The sequence below is a fragment of the Panthera tigris genome, chromosome X, assembly GCF_018350195.1.
Source record: "Panthera tigris isolate Pti1 chromosome X, P.tigris_Pti1_mat1.1, whole genome shotgun sequence".
Classification (NCBI taxonomy): domain Eukaryota; kingdom Metazoa; phylum Chordata; class Mammalia; order Carnivora; family Felidae; genus Panthera; species Panthera tigris.
The window spans coordinates 13,232,501-13,257,463 of record NC_056677.1 but is presented as its reverse complement, the minus strand read 5'-3'; the positions used below and the strand labels follow the sequence as shown (position 1 = coordinate 13,257,463).

Genomic DNA, 24,963 nt, shown 5'->3' with positions numbered 1-24,963 from the left:
GAATGTAGTCTTTCACCCAAGGATATGAAGCAGCACTCTCCAAATATATTTAACCACAGAAACCTTTTCTCCAAACTTTTTTGTGAAGAGAGGATCTATTAAAAAGTCCTAGAGGCACCTGGCTGGCTCAGTCAGTAGAGCATGTGACTTGATCTGAGGGTCTTGAGTTAAAGTCCCACCACGTTGGACTTAGACTTTACTTTAAAAAAAAAAAATCCTAGAAGTTCCATTTCAAAGAACCCATTTAGAAATACTGGTTAGAGAAATCAAATAAGTGTATTAAATCATACCCTTGGGGCACCCAGGTGGCTCAGTCAGTTAAGCCTCTGACTTCGGCTCAGGTCATGATCTCACAGTTCAAGAGTTTGAGCCCCATATTGGGCTGTGCTGACAGCTCAGAGCCTGGAGCCTGCTTCGGATTCTGTGTCTCCCTCTCTCTCCGCCCTTCCCCCACTCACACTCTGACTCTCTCAAAAATAAACAAACATTTAAAAATAAAAAATAAAAATCAGTGGCCTCACTCTGGACACAATCTACATTCAAGTAAGCTCTAAAGGGCGAATGGGTGGCTATACTTCAGCTTTTTCTTGCTACAAGGAAACTTCACTGGCTTCCTTCCAAGTCTATAATTGTATCCCAGATGGTGAGATTTGCTAGAAGCCTGACAGTAGATATGAAGCACGGCTATGTGAGGTTTCACTGTCAGAATCAAATGGACACCCCTGATCAGACTGTTTACCTGTTTATCCTCATCGTCCATTCTTTTGAAGGCATTTTTTTCTGTGATTAAATATGGAATCTGAACCTTAGTTCCATGCAGTTCAGTCGGGTTCCCAAATCGGATCTCAGCATCGGTCTTTGACATGAGAAAGCGAGGCAGCGGCAGTTCTTTAGGACCAGAATCAGAGAAGCTCAAGTGAGACTTTTTTAAAACTGTGAAAAGCAGAACTCAATGGCCAAAAGATGAATCACTTTTGAGGAAAAATTCCAGAGCACTAAATATAGATTAAATTTTTATTTTGACACAGTGAAGACTCCTATAATAATGTCATGATAGAAAAATGCTTCAGTTTTACCAAGCAATTCTGGCTTAACATTTTTAAATGCTGTCAAATCATCACGGAACATATTCAGGTTTTGGACTGATCTCCTACCTCAGCCTTTAGTCCGGCACCAGCTAAAAGGCTCTGATACTGTATGAACACAATATGTGGCAAATGAAACAGGCAAAACCCATATAACACACATTATATGCCAGATACTATATTAACATCTGCAAATATTACGTCATTCAATCCTCACAACTCAAGACTATCATTAGCCTTCCTTTTATTTTTTTTAATTTTTTAATGTTTGCTTATTTTTAAGAGAGAGTCAGAGCATGCATGAGGACAGGGCAGAGAGAGAGGGAGACACAGAATCTGAAGCAGACTCCAGGCTCTGAGCTGTCAGCGCAAAGCCTGACACGGTGCTCGAACTCATGGACCACAAGATCATGACCTGAGCCAAAGTCAGACACTTAATTGACTGAGCCACTGAGGCGCCCCCTGGGTGACAGTTTTTCACACTATGTAATTCCTTAAGGAATTTTCACGCTCGATCTTCAATTGTCTTTTCATAATGGAATAAGGAAAATACTTTAAGTTACAGCGATCAGTCCGTTCAGCCAGATTCTACTGTCAAAACCATTAGCCACACTCACAATGCTACAAAGAGTTCAAACCCAACAGTCTGGAATATTTACTTATCTTTCAAATATCTGATAAAACTATTCTGAAACAGAAATGATGCTTTGGCACACTTCTAGTTCTCAGTGCGGCAAATCACACACAATCACACAACACAAAGGACTCCAAAAATGGGGATAATATTATGGATTATGCATAATGATTTGCATCTGTATCCATTGTTCAGGATAATACTCATCACTGTGCCTCCGCACTTCCATCAGCGCTCCATTCCAAACACAGCTGCACTTCCAATGATTGATGCTGTGCTAAAGCCAGAAAACATCTTAGCAACACAACCAAGTATCCCAGCTCCCCAGGCAAAGAAGGCCCCTGGTTCTCTAATATCCACATTGTGTTTATTTTTAGTTGCTATGTCCACATTTAATTCAAAGAAGTAGGCAATATGACAAATCCCTGCATGATCAATCAGCCAAAAGGCCCAAGAGACATAAATAGAATAAGCAATCTGGAAAATTAAACCGGGACTCTCCTCTAAAAAGAGGATGGCCACCATTTTTAACATTTTAACGTTTCCCAACCTCGGCAGCTCTCCAGTACTCAAGGCAGGAATGGACTTTAAAAGAAAAAGGGCAAAAGAAGAGAAAACATAGATTCTTAGTAAGTCAAATATAAGCTAATCCCATGGTTCTCTTCTCAGAAAGGGATTTCTTTCAGTTAGGTCTGCAAAAGGGATCTAAAAAGAAGGAACAAGCTCACATAAAATAATCTGCACCCTGATTGCCCATGAAAGGAGGAATTACTTCCAAACACTACTTGAGGGAGAAGAGAAGGAAAAGCCCACATGTGTAAACCCCCCGACCAGTGTTTCACTGGTGTTCAACAGATAATTCCAGGAACGAGAGAATACAAACACGAGATGATGAGTATCAACTATTATACAAGGACTCCCAGATACCCTTTAGGACCCTGTCACCTCACACACTGTCCTCCTTCCCTGGCTATGGCATTTCTCCAGAACTATTCACCTGGCAAAGATCCTCTCTCCTCCAAACAGCCACCAAACAGCAAAACACAAAATACAGCTGAATTTCTCCTGTACTTTCTTCGCTTATGTGGTTTTAAACAATACTCACTTAACAGATTGTCACCATACATAATAATCACCATATCACTGAAAATCTTAATGAAGGTGCTATCTCCCTTACACTGCTCCAAGCTTTCAAAAACTGCAAAGTAAAACTGTAGTCTGTAAATAAATACTCAGTCTAAATGCTTTCTAGTCATATGGACACCATATTTAATAGTGAAACTTTATTTGAAAGCTAATCAATAAAGTATCTGCTATCCAGTGATTTATGTCAAGTAATCACAAGAGAAGAGCCGTTTGTAGTAGTAGTTGGTTAGAATCTTTTCTCCCAAATGGAATTCAATTAACACAAGGAAATAAATAAAGAGTTCAAATTAAAGGTTTATAGGGGCCAAGGAGACAATGAGTGCAGCCATCCAAGGCAGTAATTTGTTTCATAATGCTACCTTAGGTTGTAGTCTTTGAACACAGAAACACTTTGTATATTAAATGACTATCTTTCCCTTCCACAAAGAAAACTATGCTTCTAAAGATATGACCCTCTAAAAAGTAGGGGAAAATCCTTTCATTTTCCATGTCTGATGGAGACAGGAATGTAAGAAATACTTCCATTTCCTCAATTAGAAGAAATGTGAACATAAAAAAGAAAACATAAATCCAATACCAAATGGTAAATGGCACTGGGGAGAGGTGGGGAGAGGCAGAAAGTAGAATGGGGGTAGCCTGTGACTGGGGAGAGGGGGAATGCAGAGCTGTTTAACAGGTATGAAGTGGGGCGCCTAGGTGGCTCAGTCGGTTAAGCGTCCGACTTCGGCTCAGGTCACGATCTCGCGGTATGTGAGTTCGAGCCCCGCGTCGGGCTCTGTGCTGACTGCATAGAGCCTGGAGCCTGTTTCAGATTCTGTGTCTCCCTCTCTCTCTGACCCTCCCCCGTTCATAATCTGTCTCTCTCTGTCTCAAAAATAAATAAATGTTAAAAAAAAATTAAAAAAAAAACAGGTATGAAGTTTCATATTTCTATTATTTTATTTGTTTGTTTATGTATTTATGTATTTATTTATTTAGACCAAGAGCACACAGGGGAGGGGCAGAAAGAGACCAAGAGAGAGAACCCCAAGCAGGCTCTGCGCTGTCAGCACAGAGCCCAATGCAGGGCTCAATCTTACGAACCTTGAGATCATGACCTGAGCCAAAATCAAGAGTCTGACGTTTAACTGACTGGGTCACCCAGGCACCCCATGGAGTTTCATACTTCTAAGATGAAAAGAGTTCTGGAGATGGATGGTGGAGATGGTTGCACACTAATATGAATGTACTGAACTGTACAATTAAAAAATGGTTAAGGCATGGCACTTGGCTAGTTCTGTCAGTAAAACACGCAACTCGTGATCTCAGGGTCAGGAGTTAGAGCCCCACAATGGGCACAGAGATTACTTTAAAAGAATAGTTAAGGGGCACCTGGGTGGCTAAGTTGGTTAAGCGTCAGATTTCAGCTCAGGTCATGATCTCACAGTTGATGGGTTCGAGCCCCACATAGGGCTCTGTGCTGACAGCTCAGAGCCTGGGGCCTGCTTGGGATTATGTGTCTCCCTCGCTCTCTGCCCCTCCTCTGCTCGCACTCTGTCTCTCTCTGTCTCTCAAAAATAAATAAAAATGTTAAACAAATTTTTAAAAATAAATAAATACTAGTTAAGATAAAAATAAACTTTATGGTAAACTTCATGTCATGTATATGTTATCAAAATTTTTCAAAACTTTTTCAAATAAAAAAGGAAATGGGTAAAATTAATTTTAATAATTATTTGAACCCAATATTATCATTACAATATATAATCAAGATAAAAAATATTAATGACTTCTTCCTTGCCAATTTGTATGCCTTTTCTTTTTGTTGTCTGATCGCTGAAATAGTTTACATTCTTTTTTTCAGACTAAGTTTTTTTTCAAACTCCCAGGTGTATTTTACCTGCACTGCACACCTTGATTCAGACACACCACATTTCAAGTGCTCAGAAGCCACACTAGTATGGCTACTGGCAATGCTACTGGAACAGCTCAGTTCCAGTTGACAGGTGACATGAAGGAATGTGACCAGAAACCTGGATTTTACTAAGAAATACCACACAATGTTAAATGTTAACACAACCAATTCATTTCTTTTTAAATTATGTAAGGAGTATTTGTATGGAGGGATAATTTTTATAAATCTTAAGTGTACTATTTGAAGAGTTCTGACAAACACATACATTAAGCACATAACACCCAAATTAAGATAGGACATTTCCATCATACAGAATTTTCCTTCCCATCCATTTCTAGTTAATCCCCTCTCCTTGTCCCACTCTGCAACCCCTATTCTAATCTCTAAATCCACAGACTACCTTCGCCATTACAGAACTCCACATAATGGAATCATTCAGTAATAATCCTTGAGACTTAGATTCCTTCACAACATTTTGTAAGAATCATCCAATGTAATGTATGTAGACAGAGCTTATTCTTTTTCATTGCTATGGAGTAATCCATTTTTATGAACATATTGAAATTTTTAAAATCCATCTAGGCTGTTTCCAGTTTCGGGCCATTATGAATATAAATGTTACAAACATTCTTATAAATGGCTTTTGATGAACATGAATTCATTTATCTTGGGGATAAACCTATGAGCTGTATATTCCATGAGTTAAGAATGCGTTTTACATTTTTTAATGAAAAACATCAAAAGAAAAATAGGGTGCCTGGGTGGCTCAGTCGGTTAAGCGTCCGACTTCGGCTCAGGTCACGATGTCACAGTTTGTGAGTTCAAACCCTACATCAGGCTCACTGTTGATGGTGCAGAGCCTGCTTGGTATTCTCTCTCTCTCCCTGTCTGTGTCCCTTCTGTGTGCGTGCTCTCTCTCCCTCTCAAGATAAATAAATAAACTTTAAAAAAAAAGAAAATAAAAATAGCTTGTGATGTGAAAATTGTATGAAATTTAAATTTCAGTGTCCATAAATAAAGATTTATTGGAACACAGCCATTCTTGTTTGTTTACATAGTGTCCATATCCGCTTTCGTAGTTCAAGGGCAGAGTCTGTAGTGAATATAATCAAGATAATCAAGTTGCAGCAAAGGCCATATGATTCACAGAGTCTAAAATATCCACCACCTAGCCCTTTACAGGAGAAGTTTGATCCTAGTCTTACACAATGCCTACAGTTAAAGTAAAATGTAGTCTTACTAAAACAATAAAGTTTCATTTAATGGAAAAATACTTTACACTGCTTGCATATTTAAATTTTAAATAATTTCTATTAAATTAAAATTTTAATTTCTCAGTCAACACTAACCAGATTTCAAGTCCTCAACAGCCAGCCAAATGTGGCTAACAAGTACTATATTAACACAGTTTCGACGCTTTTCCAAAATTTTAACATTACCTGATCTTATGCCCGCAACAACCCTGTAAGGCAGGTACTACTGGGACACCCCTTCCCCAGGTGAGCCACGTGAAGCTCAAAGAGGTTAGGAGGGCACCACTTTGTATGAGGGCACACAAAGAAAAAGTGATGGTCCAACCATTCAAAATCCAGCAGTCTATTGCTGTGACCCACACTCAGCCACTAGGCTCTACTGTCATGCTAAAAATCAAAACGTTCTTTCTACTGCAGGTTTGAACACTCAACATAAAACTGCGCCATTTCGGAGCTGGAAAATGGTCTAGAGAAAACCTGCTGGAAAATCCACATCTCACAGGTGGAGAACTAAGCCCAGGAACGTCTCAGACATGCAGCAATATGGTGACAGGACCATGAGCGTAACACTCCTGCCTGCAGGGGCTCCCTCCTCTTGTAATTTTTGGAGGGGTCATGGCGAATCAATTACATTTACTCATTATCAATGTCATCAAAGGGCATTTAATCAAAACAACCATCGTAGAATTGAGTACATTTCATTTTATAAGTAACTCACTCTTTTGTCCTAATTCTTTCTCCTTTCACTACAGACTGTGCCAGACTGCCACTAGATCAATAACCAGTCTGGGGAACACAGCCTAGAGGCTATGTGAGCCACATTATTGCACTATTAGCATTCGGAGACTCCCAGAGGGGCTGTAGAAAGAAATCACGGGGTCTGTCATCTTGGTTAAGAAAAAAAATTCCATCTTTATTCTCCCTACCCTAACCAAAAATTTGCATTTCTTTCAATTATGAATGTAGGCAACAAAGCGCTGTAGTATCATTAGCAGCACCTGTAACTTTGCCACCCACCGAAATCAGATATTTATATATCACATTACACTTGTTGTAGACATCTTCAAGTACTGTTTACGCTCCTCACTACTTTGAAAGTATGGTAGTTATTTAGGTCACTCTTAGGTCTCTTATTTAATACATTAACGAAGTAGTATGGATATTGCTATATAACATTCTTAAGTATCTTAGTTTTAATTTCAATATAATTGGTTTCCTTTGGACTCCTACGTCTTTGTATGTATTTAGAACATTATTCCAAGAAGGAGTGTCAGGCTGCCAAAGGAGCCCATGACACAAAACAGGTTACAAAACCTCCTCTAAAAAGCCCTACCTATACCTTCTCTCAGTCCTCACACCCCCCACGGCCAGTCCTCAGAAAGAAGGAAGGGACAGTTCCCAGGGCAAGTGTCCACCATGTGGTTTCCTCATCAGGAATTCTCCAATGGTCCTCAATTTCACCCCCTGCTTCTCTCCTCCTAAATTATCCTAAGGTTTCACCATTTGTTTAACCAGCAAAATAGGGTGAGGCTAGAGAGATGCCTAGTGCCAACATTTAAGGAGGTGCTCACTCTCAGGATTGTGTAAATGCAGAATCAGCACTTGTATGGCCCAGAGTGTGACTTTCCCCTTAAAGTTATGTGCCCTGGGTGCCCCTGGCCTCACTCCAACTCAGGTCCCGATATAACCAAAACTATAAACACAGTTTAAGCAAAGCTCTTGAAAATGCTCTATTCGGTTTTCATTAGAACTCGCTCTCGGGGCGCCTGGGTGGCTCAGTCGGTTAAGCGGCCGACTTCGGCTCAGGTCACGATCTCGCGGTCCGTGAGTTTGAGCCCCGCGTTGGGCTCTGTCCTGACAGCTCAGAGCCTGGAGCCTGTTTCAGATTCTGTGTCTCCCTCTCTCTGACCCTCCCCTGTTCATGCTCTGTCTCTCTCTGTCTCAAAAATAAATAAAAACGTTAAAAAAAATTAAAAAAAAAAAAAAAGAACTCGCTCTCAACCCCAGCTCCACATAAGAATCACATGGGGGAGCTCTTAAAAATCCCCACGTTCAGGCTGCACTCCAGGGCTAATTAAATGAGAATTTCTGGAAGTGGCCCCAGGCACCTGTATTTTTTAGTTTGCACTTAAAGCTCTCCAGCAATTCTCAAGTGCAAACAAGGCTGGGAACCACAGCCTGAGAAAGAGGACTTCTTTAGAAATCCCTTAGGAGTTCTGGGTGAACCTGAAATCCAAATGTTTTTTGTTTGTTTGTTTTTTAAATATTTTTTTAACGTTTATTTATTTTTGAGACAGAGCATGAACAGGTGAGGGTCAGAGAGAGAGGGAGACACAGAATCTGAAACAGGCTCCAGGCTCTGAGCTGTCAGCACAGAGCCCGACACGGGGCTTGAACTCACGGACTGTGAGATCATGACCTGAGCCGAAGTCGGATGCTTAACCGACCAAGCCACCCAGGCGCCCCTGAAATCCAAATGTTTGAGATTAAAAAGTGACAGATGATTAACACTCGGTCCTCATTCATCAGCATTCATCTCTTCATTCATTCAACAAACATGCCTTGAGTGTCCACAGTGGTACACAGAGCAGGGGCTACCAGATCCTCCTCCCTTCCCTTTAGGTAAGCTTGCAGACTAGTGAGGAAGACAGAAATTAGACAAACCTATAAAGGAGTATTTACAAACTGATGAAAGTGCCATAAAGGAGCAGATGCTGAAAGTAAAGTAGGGAGGGGACAGTCACACAGAAGCATCATCTAACAGGATTAACCCATCCAAGGATTACCTAACTCCCTAGGGACATGTACTTTTGTTTTGACTTACTGTTTACTCTTCATTAGGCATCTTACAACACTGAAAGGATCGATATTAACTCATAGAAAACTGTTAGCTAACTAACCTTGTCTAATAGCAATGCAGGTGAATTTCATCCCAGAACAGAGTCTAATAGCCAAGTCACAGTTTTATTGCTCTATAGGGCATTCATCAATTTTATATGTAATTTAGCAATCTTATTCCAGCATTCTTTCCTTCCAGGACTATAAATACTTCTGACTCTCCTGTACTTTCCTGAGCCAGCTTTACTCTATGCTGGTTCCTTCATTAATGAATTAATTTGACAGAACCTACTCTAGACAGGATGGTGGGGACAGTGCACAAATCCCGAAGGATGAAGAGGAAGAGCTAGCCATGGAAAAGAGAGGGGGAAAGAAACAGACTGCGGGGAATCCAAAACCTCGAGACAACATGGTCTTTCTTGCAGCGGGAAAGAGATGGCCCAGAAATGGCTAGAAGGCCAGGGAGGCTGGGGGCAAGAAAGAGAACACAAGGCGGGGCAGGTTTAAGATGAGGACGGAGGAGGAGGCAGAGACCAGATCACTCAGGGCCCTACAGATCAGTGTAGTGACTGAATTTAGTATGTACAATAAGCCAACCAGGGGAGGATTTCAAGGAGGAGGACAAAATGATCTGATGGATATTGCGATATTGCCTACTGCCGTATAGGCAAAGAGGCTGGAATAGAGAAGAGAGGAGGCCAAGAAATCAATGACAAAACCACTGTGGTATCCAGGTGAGTGGCTGAAGGTGGCCCAGTCTAGTAGGATAGAGAGATGGAGGGAGAAGGCAATAAGACTGGAGCCACACTGCCAGGACTGCTGACAGATTACACTGTGGACCGAGGCAAAGGGTGGAATCAAGGATGACTTCTAGGCTCCTGGCTTGAGCAACTGTAGATGGTGGTGGCTTTGACCAAAATGGGCAAGGCTACAGGTTAGAGGTTAACACACACATACACACAGACTCATGTAATTCATGAAGTAAGAACGGACTCATAACTCCCTGAGTGTCATGAGGCTACTACAGCCTTTCCGATCAGGTTCTCACAGAGCATCCTCTTTGGCCTTCAAGGTTTGTGTCATCAAACATTAAGTGAATGGATTTCAAGCAACAACTTGGAAAATTCTAAGTGGCAGCTCAAAGTTTGGCCTAATCTTGCCCTCATTCTTACTTAACATATGCTGACTGTAAATAACATTTATTTAATAAATCTTTAAGTGAAGGAAGAAAATTCAAAATTAACTGAGTATAAACTGTCAGAGGCAAAAGGCAGCATCAGGATTTATAAGGTACAACTGAGAAAGCCTTACACTTAAGAAAAAGCGTTAATCCTTGACACATGTGATAATTTAGACACTCCTTCCCCCCTCTCTCCTCCTAGGAAATTAAGCTGTAGATGTAGGCACAAATCCCGTAAAAGACCGGTCTAACTTAAAATAAACAACAAAAGTGTCAGAAATTTATTCTTGTATACAAAAAGCAGCTTTAGCTTTTCCAGCAGATAAAAGTTGGAAGACACAACAATAAAGCTTAATGACCATTTACAGTGGAATGGAAATTTTCAGTGTCTACCACAAGTCCAAATACAATGTGATGTGACTCTAATCATAGCAAGTGACTTATAGCAGTGACTGCTCAGCCTTGTAGTCATAAATACCAAACTTGCCACTGAAATAACACTCCATCAAAAAACCTATTTCGGGGTGTTTGGGTGGCTCAATCAGTTGAGCATCCAGCTCTTGATTTCAGCTCAGGTCATGATCCCAAGGTTGTAGGATCGAGGTCCAAGCTGGGCTCCATGCTGTGTAGAGCCTGCTAAAGATTCCCTCTGCCCCTCTCCCCACTCTCTCAAAAAAATAAATGAGTAATGAATAAATAAAACAATTTTTTAAATCTATTTTAAGAAACCAAATTATGTAATACCGAGGGATGCCTTTTGGGGTCAGATTTTTTCCCCACTCAGAAAATACTCTGTGATTCCAGATTATAATCAGCACCTTAATAAAGAGAATAATCAAGAAGAGGCTACTATGCATAGTAATGAAGAGCACGGCAACTGGAGACTGAGATTCTGGCTCCAAACTCTACTAACCTGAAGGCTTTAGGCAAATTACTCAAGGCCCCCTAAACTTCAACTTCAATAATCATCTGTAAGATGAGGGTAAAAAGAGTGCCACAGTAGAGACTTCCAGTGTTCATCCACAGAAAGTTCTCTCCTTGCGGGTACAGGGGACAACTGCATGCCCCACCCCCCCCCCACCCCCACCGCCCCAGTCTACCCTGCAGTTCAGTGGATCCACGTGACAAGTTCTGGCCAATGCACTGTGAGCAGCAGTAACATGAGTCACATCCAGGACAAAGCATTTAAATTGCTAGGGTGAGAAACTATTTCTCTGTTGCTTGGGGGGGGGGGGGGCACAAGATCAAGCAGCCAGGATCACAGAGGCACCACATGGAGGGCAGCTGCCCTAGAGGGTCACCATGACCCACTGCAAAGCAGGAAGCGAACCTTCATTTTGTTAAGGCACGGGGATTCCAGCGGAATTGGTTTCACAGTTTCTCGTACAGAACGTAAACACAAACACCTAATTTAGTAGGATGCTGGGAGGACTAAATGAGTTGGTACCTGGCACACAGTAAACCTTTAATAAAGATTAGCAGGATGATTGTGACTCTCTGATGGTTAGCGCAAAAGGACTTTGTTTCCCATAGTCAAGCCATCAGAATCTTCTCAGAGTTGTTCTACAAGGTTCCTGAACTCACTTTTACGTTTACAAGGCTTCACAGGACACATGTGGACAGTGGAGTGGTTTTTATCTCAAAATGAGGAAAAGGAAAAAGTTCCTGCATGGCTATGTGAGCATATGGAAGTAACTTGTATCAGAGGACGTGAGCATAACCCTGGAATAATCACCTTCTTCATAGGTACTTGTAAACCCAATACTGAGACAGTATAAATGATGCTAAGAGTTTGGGGCTTTGCTTTTTGTTTAAGTTGTGGAGAGTACTCAAACACTCAGTGGGTTGGGGGCAAGGATGGCAAGATAAGAAAATTTTAAACCAAAACTTTGAGAAGCTAAGTTCATTCTGCCAAAATTTTGGTAGCTCCATAGTACTTAATAATGATTAGAACGGTTATTTAGGAATTGGGGGATTAAAGGGCGCCTAGGCGGCTCAGTCTGTTGGGTGTCTGACTTCGGCTCAGGTCATGATCTTGTGGTTCATGGGTTTCAGCCCTGTGTCAGGCTCTGTGCTGACAGCTCGGAAACTGGAACCTGCTTTGGATTCTGTGTCTCCCTCTCTCTCTGCCCCTCTCCTGCTCATGCTCTGTCTCTCTCAAAAATAAACATTTAAAAAAAAATTTTTAAAGGATGATCATATACAATATGACTGGCAGGGACAGGAAAGAAAAAGGGACAGCTCCATTCATACTCTCCCAGGTACTTGTGCCCTTGTCCCTAAAAGAACTTCAAATGACACTGCATATTCCTCAAGAGGAAAATTAAACTAAATGTTACTATTTTGCCACAGGCTCTAGAATTCCTGTCCTGATCTCTTTCTGCTAAAGAACAAAATCTATTTCAGCTTTAATTCAGTTAAAAGGAATGAATCTCAGGTCACTCTCTTATTTTTTTCCTAAAGAAACAAAAAGAAAGTAAGACACCCACTACATTTTCTTACTTCATTTAACAGACACCTTGTTAGAAGCAAGGAGAAATTCCATAAATGCTTATACAACAGGCCTTAAGCCCACTAAAAATGGTTCTCATAAACAAGACACCTGTTGTGGACAATCAAACGTAAAAATGGGAGATACTTACCACATTTAATACTCTCTATCCGTACAGGAAGGCCAGACTGTGCTGCAGCAATCAATTTTAAGGCAATGTAAAACTGTGTTGGACCAAAATAACCAACCCGCTTTGCACCACACAGTTCTGTGATCTGAAAACAGACAAGAAAAACCAGGCTGAAAACCCCATTTCATAACAGGAAAATGAGACAAGATATATTATGAAATCCCAAGGATTTCACAGCATAGCTAACCAAAAACTCCCTGGAGAACCTATGTGTACACACTGGCTGGGGGGGGTGGGGGTGTCTTGCAGTTCACAGGAAGATTTTCAGGTCAGATCATTAAATTCTACCTACTCATGATATTTCAGGACTCAGTGATTATTCCTCCTCTTTCAAAGAGAAAAAGAAAGGTGACAAAGGATGGCTGTTACTGTTCTTACAAAAGAGAGTGACTTGTTTCCGGGGGCAGGTACTAATGTCCAAAGTCTAGAAGAGCACTGGGGTGAAAAGAGAACACGTTAGTCATTACCACTACTTGTGGATTATCCCAGCTGATCAAAACTAAAAGTGAATTAATTATTCTTAAAGTTTTCAGGCAACAGTATTTCCTAAGCATTAAAATTACAATCAAGAGTGCTCACTTCAGAGAAACAAAAGAGAGGGGGCTATGAGCACAAATATCTTCAAGATCCTGCAATCTTTAATTTGCAGACCTTAAACTAACACATACCCTATTTGGTAGTTTAAAGATAACAAATATTCAGTAACTTTTTAAAGTTATTTCAAAGTAATAGATACTCAAAAACTCAAATAATAGTAAGTGGGGTGAAGATCTAAAAAGCACCCCCCATTTCCTATGGTCCAGAGGAAACCATTATATTCTTTTGGAAATGTTCTATGCATATATGTATATGTATATATACATATGTACATATATATACATATGTATATATGTGTATATGTATACACGAATACATATATATACATATACATACATATATGTATGTATACAAGCATATACATATATACGTGTATATATGTATATATACATATATATACATATGTATATATATGTACATACGTATATAAATGTTTGTATCTATAGCACACACCTGTGTTTTTCCTCTTGTGTATCCAATACTTGATACAAACAGAATACCACATACTATTAGCAACTTGTTTTTCATTTAGCATTATCCCTTGAAAATCTTTTCTATCAGCACAGTTAAAATCACATCCTTCTTTTAACAACTACATGATATTCTGCTATAAATATACACCTTGGTTTCTTTTTTTAGTTAGTCCTTATGGATGGGCTTTTAGATTTCCAAACTATAAACAGCCACTAATTAATCTTAAGAAAATTCCTATGAAAATTCAACTTGGATGTCAGCAAAAAAAAGGGGGTTATGAGGGCTTCCAAAAATTCTCTCTTCCATCAAAGCAGTGAGAAAACCGACGAAGAAAATGGACAGAACTCTGGAAATTAACCAAAGGCTTGCCGTTAGCCAGGGAGCATTTATTCAAGAAAAGCTGCTAGATTTCAGGAAGAACACTGAGCTTTGTGGTATTTAACTGGCCTTACACCCATGCCCCCGCCCCAACTGCGGGCATTTGCACTGTGGTTGCAGGCATCCCAAGCCTGGAGTCACAGCGAGACAGCCTAGCAGCCACAGCAGGGGGCAGGACAGGGCTGGGCTTCTTGAACGTACAGATTAGTGTTTTTCTTTCTCTCTCTTGGTCTTCCCTCCTTCTGATACTTCTAGTATTTCTCACAGCAGGTGGTCTACCTCTCCTAGCCCTAGACTAAGGAACTGGGGTTGTGGGAACAGAATCCTACCTTCTTGGCTGGACCCACCAGGAACAGAGCTTTCGGAGGAGAGGTGGGAAGCGGGTCGTGGCTCAAATACTGCAGATTCACTGTTCTTACCAAGATTTAGCAAATTTTCTTCAATGTTTCTCCATTTGCTGTATGTCCTCAGATCCATTTCCAAAGACTTCAAATGATTTTTTTTTTAATTTTTTTTGTTACCAGCTAAAAGGTTGTTCCACTAGAGAGAGGGTCTGCTGTGCTTCTCCGGCTGCCATTCCAAAAGTCTCAATTCCTCCCCCCCCAACCCCACCCCCACTCATTCTTAAATGTTAAAGCAATAGGATGTTATAGTAAGGAGAGCAGCCCTTGGAGTAAATGAGTTGGTTGTGAATCCTGGCCAGGGGACCTAATTAGCTGTTTGCATAACCTAAAGCAAACTACTTAACTCTCACGCCTCGATATCCCCATAAGTGTAGTAAGTGTAAAGAGAAATAACGTGCTTACCTCATGAGAGCTAAATTGGCAGTGCTGACAATAGTGTCCAATCAATCACAACCGTCTGATTTATGGATCTACTTGTCGTATTTTGTTCCCAGTCCGGCTGCATATTTGAATAACCTGAGGAGCTTTTGAAAAATACAGATAGCTAGGCCCTAGCCCCCCAAAGATTCTGCTTTACCTGGTCATTGGTGTGGCCCAGGCATGGGTATTTTTGCAAAGCTCTCAAGGTAATTCTAATGTGCAGCCAAGTTTGAGAATCACAGCTCTTTGAGTGCTCTCATTCTCTTTCCACGCTTCAGTTACCATCCAAACGATCACCAAATCACGTTCTCCAAACCTAACACCCCTCGCACTTTCCAAAACCCTAACACAGATACCCAATGCCATCTCAGACATACCATAAATAAGCCGCGCTCGTTTGCTCCTCTCCACTTATCCTGGCATCTGCTAACTAATCTCCTGGCAGCCCTCACCTCAGTTGCTGACGTCAGCTATTCCAAATCCTAATTCAGAAACTTCTATTCAGTGGTAACCATATCCAGTTGACCCTACCACCAACCCATGTCCCTAACCAACGCTATCTTCTCCTCTGCCACAGCCTTAACCCTTCCCAGTGTCCCATCTGGCTCTCGTGACAGATTTTTTTAAAATAGAATTCACAGACTTAACCATACAGGGACAGATTTAACTTTTTTCTAGATTTATCCCATTAGTTGGTGTTCTCGCAACAAAAGGAGCAGGCACTAATACGGAGAGAGGTGAAGAACCTGAGTGTGACTTTCAGGAAAAAGTTGAGTTTTCCTCAAGTGAACAAGTAGACATCATTACTAATTATCAGAATTTGTTTGTAGAAATATTGCTCTTTGAAACTTAAACTTTTTTGTACTACTTTGTATATTTAGCTTTTTACTGAAATATAATATTCATATAGAAAAGCATAACAGACATACAGAAAAGCATACCAATCCTAAGTGTATAGTGTATGGGGAGAGCAGCTTTCACAAATGGAACACAACTATGTAACTAGCACCCAGAATCAAGAAATAAAACATCACAAGCCTTCTAGAAGGCCCCCTTTGCGGCTCCTTTCAACTGCCACACACATGCCATTTTCCTAACTTCTAAATCCACAGATTATATAAAGTTCAGAAAAAGGCAAGACTAAATAGTCAAAGAGTATGTACCCTCGTGTCTGGCTTCTTTGTTCAATGTTGTTTGTGACAGTCTTCCAAGTGGTTGAGTGAAATTACGGTTCAGTCATTTTAGTTGCTATTCAACACTTGTGTGGATATATCACAAATTATTGATCCTTCTGTCACTGGACATCTGGATGGCTTCCACTTTGGGTTTATTCTGAATCGTGCTGCTATAATATTCTTGCACATATCTTGTCAAGACATGTAGACTGGAATACATTGCTGTGAAATACATTTCTCTATAGGTTTCTAAGAGTGGTAATTGCTGGCTTACCAGATATGTGTTATGTTCAGCATTAGCAGGTATGGCCACACTGCTTCACGTCCTAGCCAACACATGGTCTTTTTAGGCTTTCTCATTTTCACCATTCTAATGGGAGTGTAGTAGTATCTCGTTGTAGTTTTACTTTGCATTTTTTCTGAGAACTAGGAAGTTTATTATCACCTTTTCGTGGGATCATAGGTATTATGGTTCAGATACCAATTTCAAACTGTGGAGGGGGAGGTATCCCACACAGCACCAAGTAATTCTCCAGACATCCCCTGGGTGTCCTACAATTCAACTCAACTCTGACACGATTACCCAGAGTCAGCATCAGATTCCACAGATTAAGGGCTCAGTCCTATAAAACTACCCCTTGCTCCCCACCCCCTGCCCCCGCCACCCACTTCAGACACTGAGTCGAAAGCCCAGGTTGTTACCAACTGGCTATTAATCAGATTCCCATGACCCCCTCCTCAGATTCGGTTAATTTGCTGAAGCAGTTCACCAAACTCAAAGAAACATTTTACTCAGTAGATTAACAGTTTATTATAAAAAGGATATAACCCAGAAACAGCCAAACAGAAGAAATGAATAGGGCAAGGCATGGGGAGGGTGCAGAGCTCCTATGATCCCTTGGAGCACTCCACTTTCCCCAAATCCCCCTGTGCTCACCAACCCAGAAAGTCTCTGAAGCCTGTCCTTTTGCAGTTTTTATGAAGGCTTCATTACATAAGCACGGGTGATTAAATCACTGACCACTGCTGATGGATTCAACCTCCAGCCCCCTCCCCACCCGGAGGTTTGTTGGGGGCAGGTATCAAAAGTTCCAAACCTCTAATCACAATGCTGGCTCCCTAGGCGTCCACCCCCATCTTGGATGCCTAAGGGCTTTCCCCAAAGTCACCTCATTAACATATCAAAAGACACGTTTACTATTCCAATCACAGGAAATTCCAAGGGTTTTAGGAGCTCTGCCTGGAACTGGGTTGAACACCAAATATATATTTGTTACTGTAAATCACAACATTACAACAAGCCCTGTGCATGTGACTCTCTACTAACATCAATGAAACAGGAAGATGTGTGTCTCGTTCGTCAGTTCATTCTCTGCCATATTGTCTATGCTTAATAAATAGAAGTGGAATAAATAAGTTTTCTGGCCCATACCCCCCTCAGTTCATCTTCCAGTTCTGCCGGGTCTTCCACAGTGTGTGCATATTCCCCCTTCTGCCAGCTGACAATACTGTTCTCATGCTGTAGGACCCATCAGCCTGGAATTCCACCCTCGTCAGGGTAATATTCTATCTCCTTAGGGGCATTAAAGTCCCTTCACAACCTGGCCCTGAGCCATATCTCTAGTTTCCTCTCTGAACACAACGAAGGGATGGATGGGTGGATGGATGGATGGATGGATGGGTGGATGGGTGGATGGATGGATGGATGGATGCGCATGCACACGCACACACAAACACTCTGTAGCTTCATTCCATTCCTCCCACTGTCACTGACATATCTTGTACTTTTATGTCTCGGTATCTATGCACATGGTGCAGAAGGTGGTAAACTAAACAGCCTTAAAGCCAAAGTTGGCTTCCAACACAGAAAACTAATTAGTTTAGGACTTTGGGCAAATTCCCGAAACCTAATTTCCTCATATGTAAAACAGAGATATTGCCTCCCTCATAGGACTATTGTGAAGAAAAAAATGAAATAGTGTACTAAATGAACCTAATACAATGCTTAACCATATTCAATAACTGTTGGGTCCCATCCCTTTTACATGAAACGGGAACTTTTTTTAATGTTTATTTTTCAGAGAGAGAGAGAGCACGCGTGCGAGTGAGAGCGTGAGCAAGAGAGAGAGTGCACAGGGAGCCCAATGCAGGGTTCAAACCCACAAACCGTGAGATGGGGACCTGAGCCAAAATCAAGAGTCAGCCCTTGGGCACCTGGGTGGCTCAGTCGGTTAAGCATCTGACTTTGGCTCAGGTCATGATCTCACGCTCTGTGAGTGTGAGCCCCGCCCCGCATTGGGCTCTGTGCTGAGAGCTCAGAGTTGGATTCTGTGTCTCCCTCTCTCTCTGCTCCTTCCCAGCTCACTTGCTCTAGCCCTCCCTGCCTCCCCCTCTCTCAAAAATAACATAAAAAATTAAAAAAAAAAAAAAAAAGAGCATTTATCTGGCTGAGCCATCCAGCCACTGCACTGCCTCCATTCTTAAATGCCACTTCTCTGTAGCTCCTTCCCAAATCCCCAGGTATAGTTTATTTTCTCTGCGTATTCTGACTCTTCATCTATAAATGCCCATCACATGATATACTGTCTTGGATTTGCTTCCAAATAAAAGGGGGGATTGGAGTAAGTAGAGCATATGGGTGCAACAAGAAAGCTCCAAAGTTGACAGCTGTTGAAGTTGGGTGATGGGTTCATGGGGGTTCATTCTCCTACTCGGTACTTAATGTGTATGTTTGAAATCCTCCACATTCAAGCTTTTTCATGTCCATTTCAGCACTTATCATATTATAATTATCTGTTTCTCTCTGCCTCCCATTAAAATGTCTTCTCTCCAAAGGCAAGGGGTAACTTCCATTCAGCTCCTAGCACAAGGATAGGCATCCAAGATTCGGTCAAAAATTTCTCAATCAAGTGAATGAACCAAACCTCACAAATAAAAAGTAACTGAGTTGTACATCTCTTACTGTGAATAAATAAATTACACATCTTCAGGTACAGGCTTGTCTACACATGGGAAAAAAACACCAACATCATCAATGTAGGTTCCAGCATCAATATAACTACCTTGCAGTATAATCCCTAAGAAATTATAATTCCTGACAGGTGAACAATTTAACAACTACTATTTCTGTCAGCATTAATTTATTATCAAGTTAACCTTCAGTTATTCCTTTGCCATAACTAATACACAGAATTGAAAAGCTCTTAACTAAAGGTAAATAAAACTGCTGGTAAACCTCCATATGGTCCTTTGAGACCAACACCCAAAATCTGACATTAGTCAACTGCTTTATTTGCCTTGGAAAGTGTCCTTTGGTCTCATGTACCATTAGAATCACTGCTTTGTAACAAACGTGGAATATACAGACATAAGTGAGGTAAGCCCATCGAGGTCACTTTTCTTGCTCTTTGTACACCAACCCTCATGTCAAGAACTTTCTAAAATATTCAAGCCACAAGAAGATAAAGTAATTATAAGCCTTTGAAACTTATGTATAGACCCTTGTAAGCCTGAGACCTCTCAATTCAAAAAGGAGGTTAATTTTGTAAGTTTTGTTTGTCAAGGTTCAAGATGTTCTCAGTCTAAATTAAATTCTCCGTGAACGCTCTAAATTGTGGCTAGAAACATTTTAACACAAACTGAAGGAAATAAGGCGGTGCTTTATCCCAGATACTCAATTAGCAGGAGATATTTTATATAATTGCTCCTCCAAACAGTCCAAGTTGCCAAGCACTTCTCAAAATAAAGAAAAAATACAAAGATTCCACTCTTCTTTTTAAGTCTAAACTCCAAATCCGTAACACTCTCGGCTGGATCCATCTCAGTTTACACATTGTGCAAGTTTGTGACACAGAACAAGAACCTATGGACTAGTATTTGTTTTCTCAGGTGGAAGGCCAAAGATGAGGGGGGGGGGGGGAAGGAACGGATGAAATCAACTTCCTTACAGCTTACAGATGTACACTAAACTGTGGGGGTGCTGGATACAAATCAGAGAAATACACCATTTGGGAGGAACCTGGACAAAGTTCTGGAAGAAGATTGAAGGCCACTAAAATAGCTTACCTCCTACCTAATTCTGAAAGATTAAGTGACTGTGCTGAGTAATCAGTCCACACATGTTCCAGTTTGCCTGAAATAATACTTTCTTTCCTAGTTGAAATGTAATAAATTTTCAGAACTGTTCAAAGGTTGGACTAAGCTTCTCTCTTTCAAGTATTTTTAAAGACTTAAAAACCTTAGAAAGATTTAAAATTGTAAAAAGCCTTGTTGGGAGGGGTTGAAAGAATTCTGCAAAAGCACCAGTGGACCCTTATTTTCTATTCTTTCTCTGCTGTAGCTGCCAAGTTCAAATTCTTTGCTCACACATCAACTGCTTCAAGTCCTTCCCCTAGACTAGTGCAATTTCACACACCATCCTCCACACTCCCTCTATCATCTTATCAAAACAAGATCACCCCCCTTCTCAAAGGGACTTCCAGGGTTCCCTGCTTCTTTTCCTGTAAAATCATACTGCTGAGCATGGCTTTTGAGGCCTTCCCATCTGACCCCAACTACCTTTCCAACAACCCCATGTCTTTCTCCTCCCCACCCTGCATCTAAAGCTTCAGCCACTCCAGACACCAACCAGTCTCTCAACACATAAGAGCCATTCAGGCCTCTGGGCACCTGCTGTGCCCCCTGCCTGGACGCTGGAGGTCTCCCCCACTTCATTACCCACAAGGCTCATTCTTCAGAGCACCTCAGGACCAACCGTATGTTTGCAACCTTAATTCCATATGGCATGTTTTCTGCATTCCCATAACCCTTTTCACTAGCTTTCTACCACATCACTAGTCTTGCAATATACCAAAATCTGTATTTTGGTCACTGTGTCCACTGTACCCCAATTCCTTCCCCTGCCCCCCAACTGCCCAGCACAAGGCAACAGTGTATCTTTATCATTTGTACCCCCAGACTCATACTTTACAATGCTTGCTATTTCTCACTTGCTCAATGAATGTTTGCTAAATTCATTCATTTTCACAGCCTATAGTAGCAGAATTGCTCTTCTTTTTCTCATCTCATAATTACTTTTACAAGTGGCTGCTAAATTGGCTTTAGTCATCTCACACCATATAGCCATAAGAGTTCCTGCAGGAATATAAGAGGATATTAACTTGTCTGTGCTCAGGTAGGAAGGACTGGTCAGGATTAAAGCACAAGGAAAGGCCTCCACCAGGCTTTATCCTGGCCCTCAGAGCCCAGAACATATCAGTAATGCTCCAGCCACTAGGTGCTCCATTGAACCACACTGCAGGCTTCTTCCTCCAAGCCTCCTGCTACTCAGCATGTGCCCAGGGGATGTCAGCCCCCATGTCACCCTCAAAAACAGAAATACAACTAGGGGTGCCTGGGTGGCTCAGTTGGTTAGGCCTCCACTCTTAATTTCAGCTCAGGTCATGATCTCATGGTTCATGCGATCGAGCCCTCATCGGGCTCTGCGCTGACAGTGGGGAGCCTGTTTGCGATTCTCTCTCCCTCTGTCTCGGATCCTTCCCCGTTTGCATGCGTGTGCTTTCTCTCTCTCTCCCTCCCTCTCTCAAAATAAAAAAATAAACATTTTTAAAGAAATATAGAGGACTATTTGAAGGACATGCTTTCAAGTTGTACCAGCTGAAGAGGCAGGTCAATTATCCTGAGTTTTCCTTTCCTGTCCATTTACACATTGGAAAAATCAAGAGGGACTTTCAGTGCAGAGGGACCTGGGTGAGCTGCCCAAGAAAATATGAACCCCCATATTTAATTACTCAACATCGGTACCATAGTACATGCTAAGGCAAACTACCACACTGTTAAAGAGAGGACATTCAGTGCTTAGGCATAATTTCAGACAGAAGAGCCCACTAATACCTGAAAGTAGCTAATAGTTTAAAATGTCCTGGGCATCTCCCCATTAAAAGCACTGTGCTCAGTGCCATGCTAGGAAGCAAGCAGCACTGAACAAAAATAACTTATTCTTTTCTCTCTCACTCTCTCATTCCCTCCCTCCCCCACCCCTACTTTATTATTCACCTCCCCAAAACAGAGATATTCTCCTACACCATCCCACCATCATCACCATACCTCAGGAAATCAACATTATCCCACAGCATATGGACCATACTCACATTCCCTCAGCTGTCCTATAAATGGCCTATAGAACTGAACTTTCTCTTTTATAACCAAGACTTACTGTTCTTGCATCACGTTTTTATATTATCTTTCCTTAATCTTTCCCTAATCTAGCACAATCCCCCTTGGTTACTCATGATACTGAATCCTTTCAAGAGTTCACAATGTTCCTGCAGAACGTTCCACATTGTATATTTGTCTGTTTCCTTGTGATAATATTCACATCAAACATTCCTGGCAAGACCACCACAGAGGTGATACTGTGATACAGTAAGAGGTACACATCAGTAAGGAGCACGTCATGTCAGAACATCCCACCAATGATGGCCAAGCTTGGCCATTTGGTTAAGGTGGTGACAACCAGATCTCTCCATTGCAAAAACATGCTTTCACATAATACTTTCAGACTAAGTGACAAACGCTTCTGAATCCATTAAATACTAAGTCTAAGTAAGTCTAGCTAACTTACATCAACGTCTACAGAACTGGAATCCTAATTCAAAATCCCAACACAACATGGGGAGGATATGTAGTCCATGTGGTTTGTGTCATTACCTCCAGTTTATGCACAAATAAACACTACAACTTAAGTGAGATGTTCAAGGTCACAAGTTCAGAGCCAATACTCAAACCTACACATACATGCATCCAAAGCTCATGGTCTTCCCATTACATCAGGGGTTGGAAAACTAATGTTCACAAGCCAAATCTGGACCATTGCCTGGTTTTGTATGGCTCATGAGCTGAGAATGGTTTTTACAGATGAACATTTGCAATCAATTTGATGATCAGAAAACACTAACTTTGAGGGCGCCTGGGCTGCTCAGTTGGATGTTCGGCTCAGGCCATGATCTCACAGTTTGAGTTCAAGCCCTGCATCAGGCTTTCTGCTGTCGGCGCAGAGCCCACTTCGGATACTCTGTCTCCCTCTCTGCCCCTCCCCTGCTTGCTCTCTCTCAAAAATAAACAAACATTAAAAAAAAAAAAAAAGGAAACACTAACTTTGAATCTCATCAGGTAAAAGGTTATCCCCAAAACAAGAATCCCATGCCTCTTACTAGGAGACCTGTATTACCAAAGAAATTTTGTGGTGGGTTATTGTATTTTTAATTTTGTCAATAAAAAGTTTGTGGAAGTTTGCTTTGTCTCTTGTTATATAAATAAGTACCTAAATAATGTCCTCAATTTTGTCCCTTGGCCTACAAAGCCTAAAATATTTCCTACTAGGCCCTTTACAGTAGGGTTACCAACCCCTGCATATCAACACACTGCCTCCCTGAGCCATACTTTATATCCTTGCAGAAACCCTCAATAGTCATGCAGAAAAAGGGCATTTTCTTTAAATAACCAGCTACACTAAGTAAATGCCAGTTTAAAGACTGAACACTTCCATTACAAAAGAACACACATGTATTACGCCCCATTTTCTACCCATTTATATACATTTGTTCAAAATTTTCCGGAGCTTTTAAATAAGGGCTTCCTACATCACTACATACTTCCACAGCAACCGACTGGAGCACCTGGACGCCAGCTTTCAGTTATAACAAAACCTATGCAATAACTAACACCCCAAAGTTAAGAGTCTGCCCTTTTTTTCAGCTTTGAGGTAAAACCAACAAAAGAGTCATATATTTAAAGTGTACAATGTGATTCTTCAATATACATACACACTGTGCAAAGATTCCCCCAGAGATCATTAACACACTCATCACATGTTTACTTTTATGCATGAGAACACTTAAGTTCTACTCTCTCAGCAAATTTCCATTATACCATACAGCATTATGAACTATTGTCACCATGTTTTACATCAGATCCTCAGACCTCATTCATCTTATAACTGAAAATGTTTACCATTTTACCACCCTCTCCCCCTTACCTCCACTCCCTACCTGCCCCAGGCCCTGACAACCACCATTCTATTCTGTTTCTAGGAGTTCAACATCCCCCACCGCCCCCCCACTCCAGCTTCCACATTTAAGTGATACCATGTAGTATTTGTCTCTCTCTGTCTGGATTATTTCATTTCTTTGCTTTTTATTTTTAAAGGGGTAAAGGTATTATAAATCTTAATAACCATTCTTTAAAAATGTCCTTTATGCAGGGACACCTGGGTGGCTCGGTTGGTTGAGCATCCGGCTTCAGCTCAGATCATGATCTCATGGTCTGTGGGTTGAAGCTCCATGCCAGGGTCCACACTGACAATACAGGGCCTGCTTGGGATTCTCTCTCTGCCCCTCCCCCGTTCACACTCTCTCTCTAAAAAATAAAGAAACATTTAAAAAACTGTCCTTCTGCATTTGTGAACACATAATGATCCAGGTCCTCTAACATGGAAGCTCCTCCCAAGTTGCAAATCAATTTCGGAAGCTACATCATTGTTCAGATTCCCCAAGATGTCATTTAATTTAGGGCTAGAGAATCTATAATAAACTGTACACTGAATCCAGCCCAGATGCTAAAAACAGGCTATACTGGCAGAGGTGATGGCCCAGGCCTGGTGTGCCAGCATTCTTGGCCCAAGGCCCCAAATTCACCCCAGTAGTGGGGAAGACCCAACCTGCCACTCTCAGATGAAATCTGCACAGGGAAAAGACTCTGGGCAAAAAAATCAGGAACTTGTACATTGCTTGTGGAAACACAGGCTC

The 24,963-nt window shown here is 41.3% G+C and overlaps 1 protein-coding gene across 5 annotated transcripts in view; it reads right to left on the bottom strand.

The window, feature by feature from the left end:
• Positions 1 to 24,963, bottom strand: part of REPS2 (RALBP1 associated Eps domain containing 2) — a 211,506-nt gene that overhangs the window by 142,045 nt on the left and 44,498 nt on the right. For all 5 annotated transcript variants that reach the window (XR_006213346.1, XM_042973696.1, XM_042973697.1 and 2 more), the window contains exons 2-3: positions 12,673 to 12,796; positions 740 to 888 (exon numbers count right to left, since the gene is read on the bottom strand). Coding sequence is in view for 4 of the 5 variants with exons in the window: in XM_042973696.1 (XP_042829630.1) it covers positions 740 to 888; positions 12,673 to 12,796 (273 nt within the window). In the remaining variant the exon portion in view is untranslated. The remainder of the gene's footprint in view (positions 1 to 739; positions 889 to 12,672; positions 12,797 to 24,963) is intronic.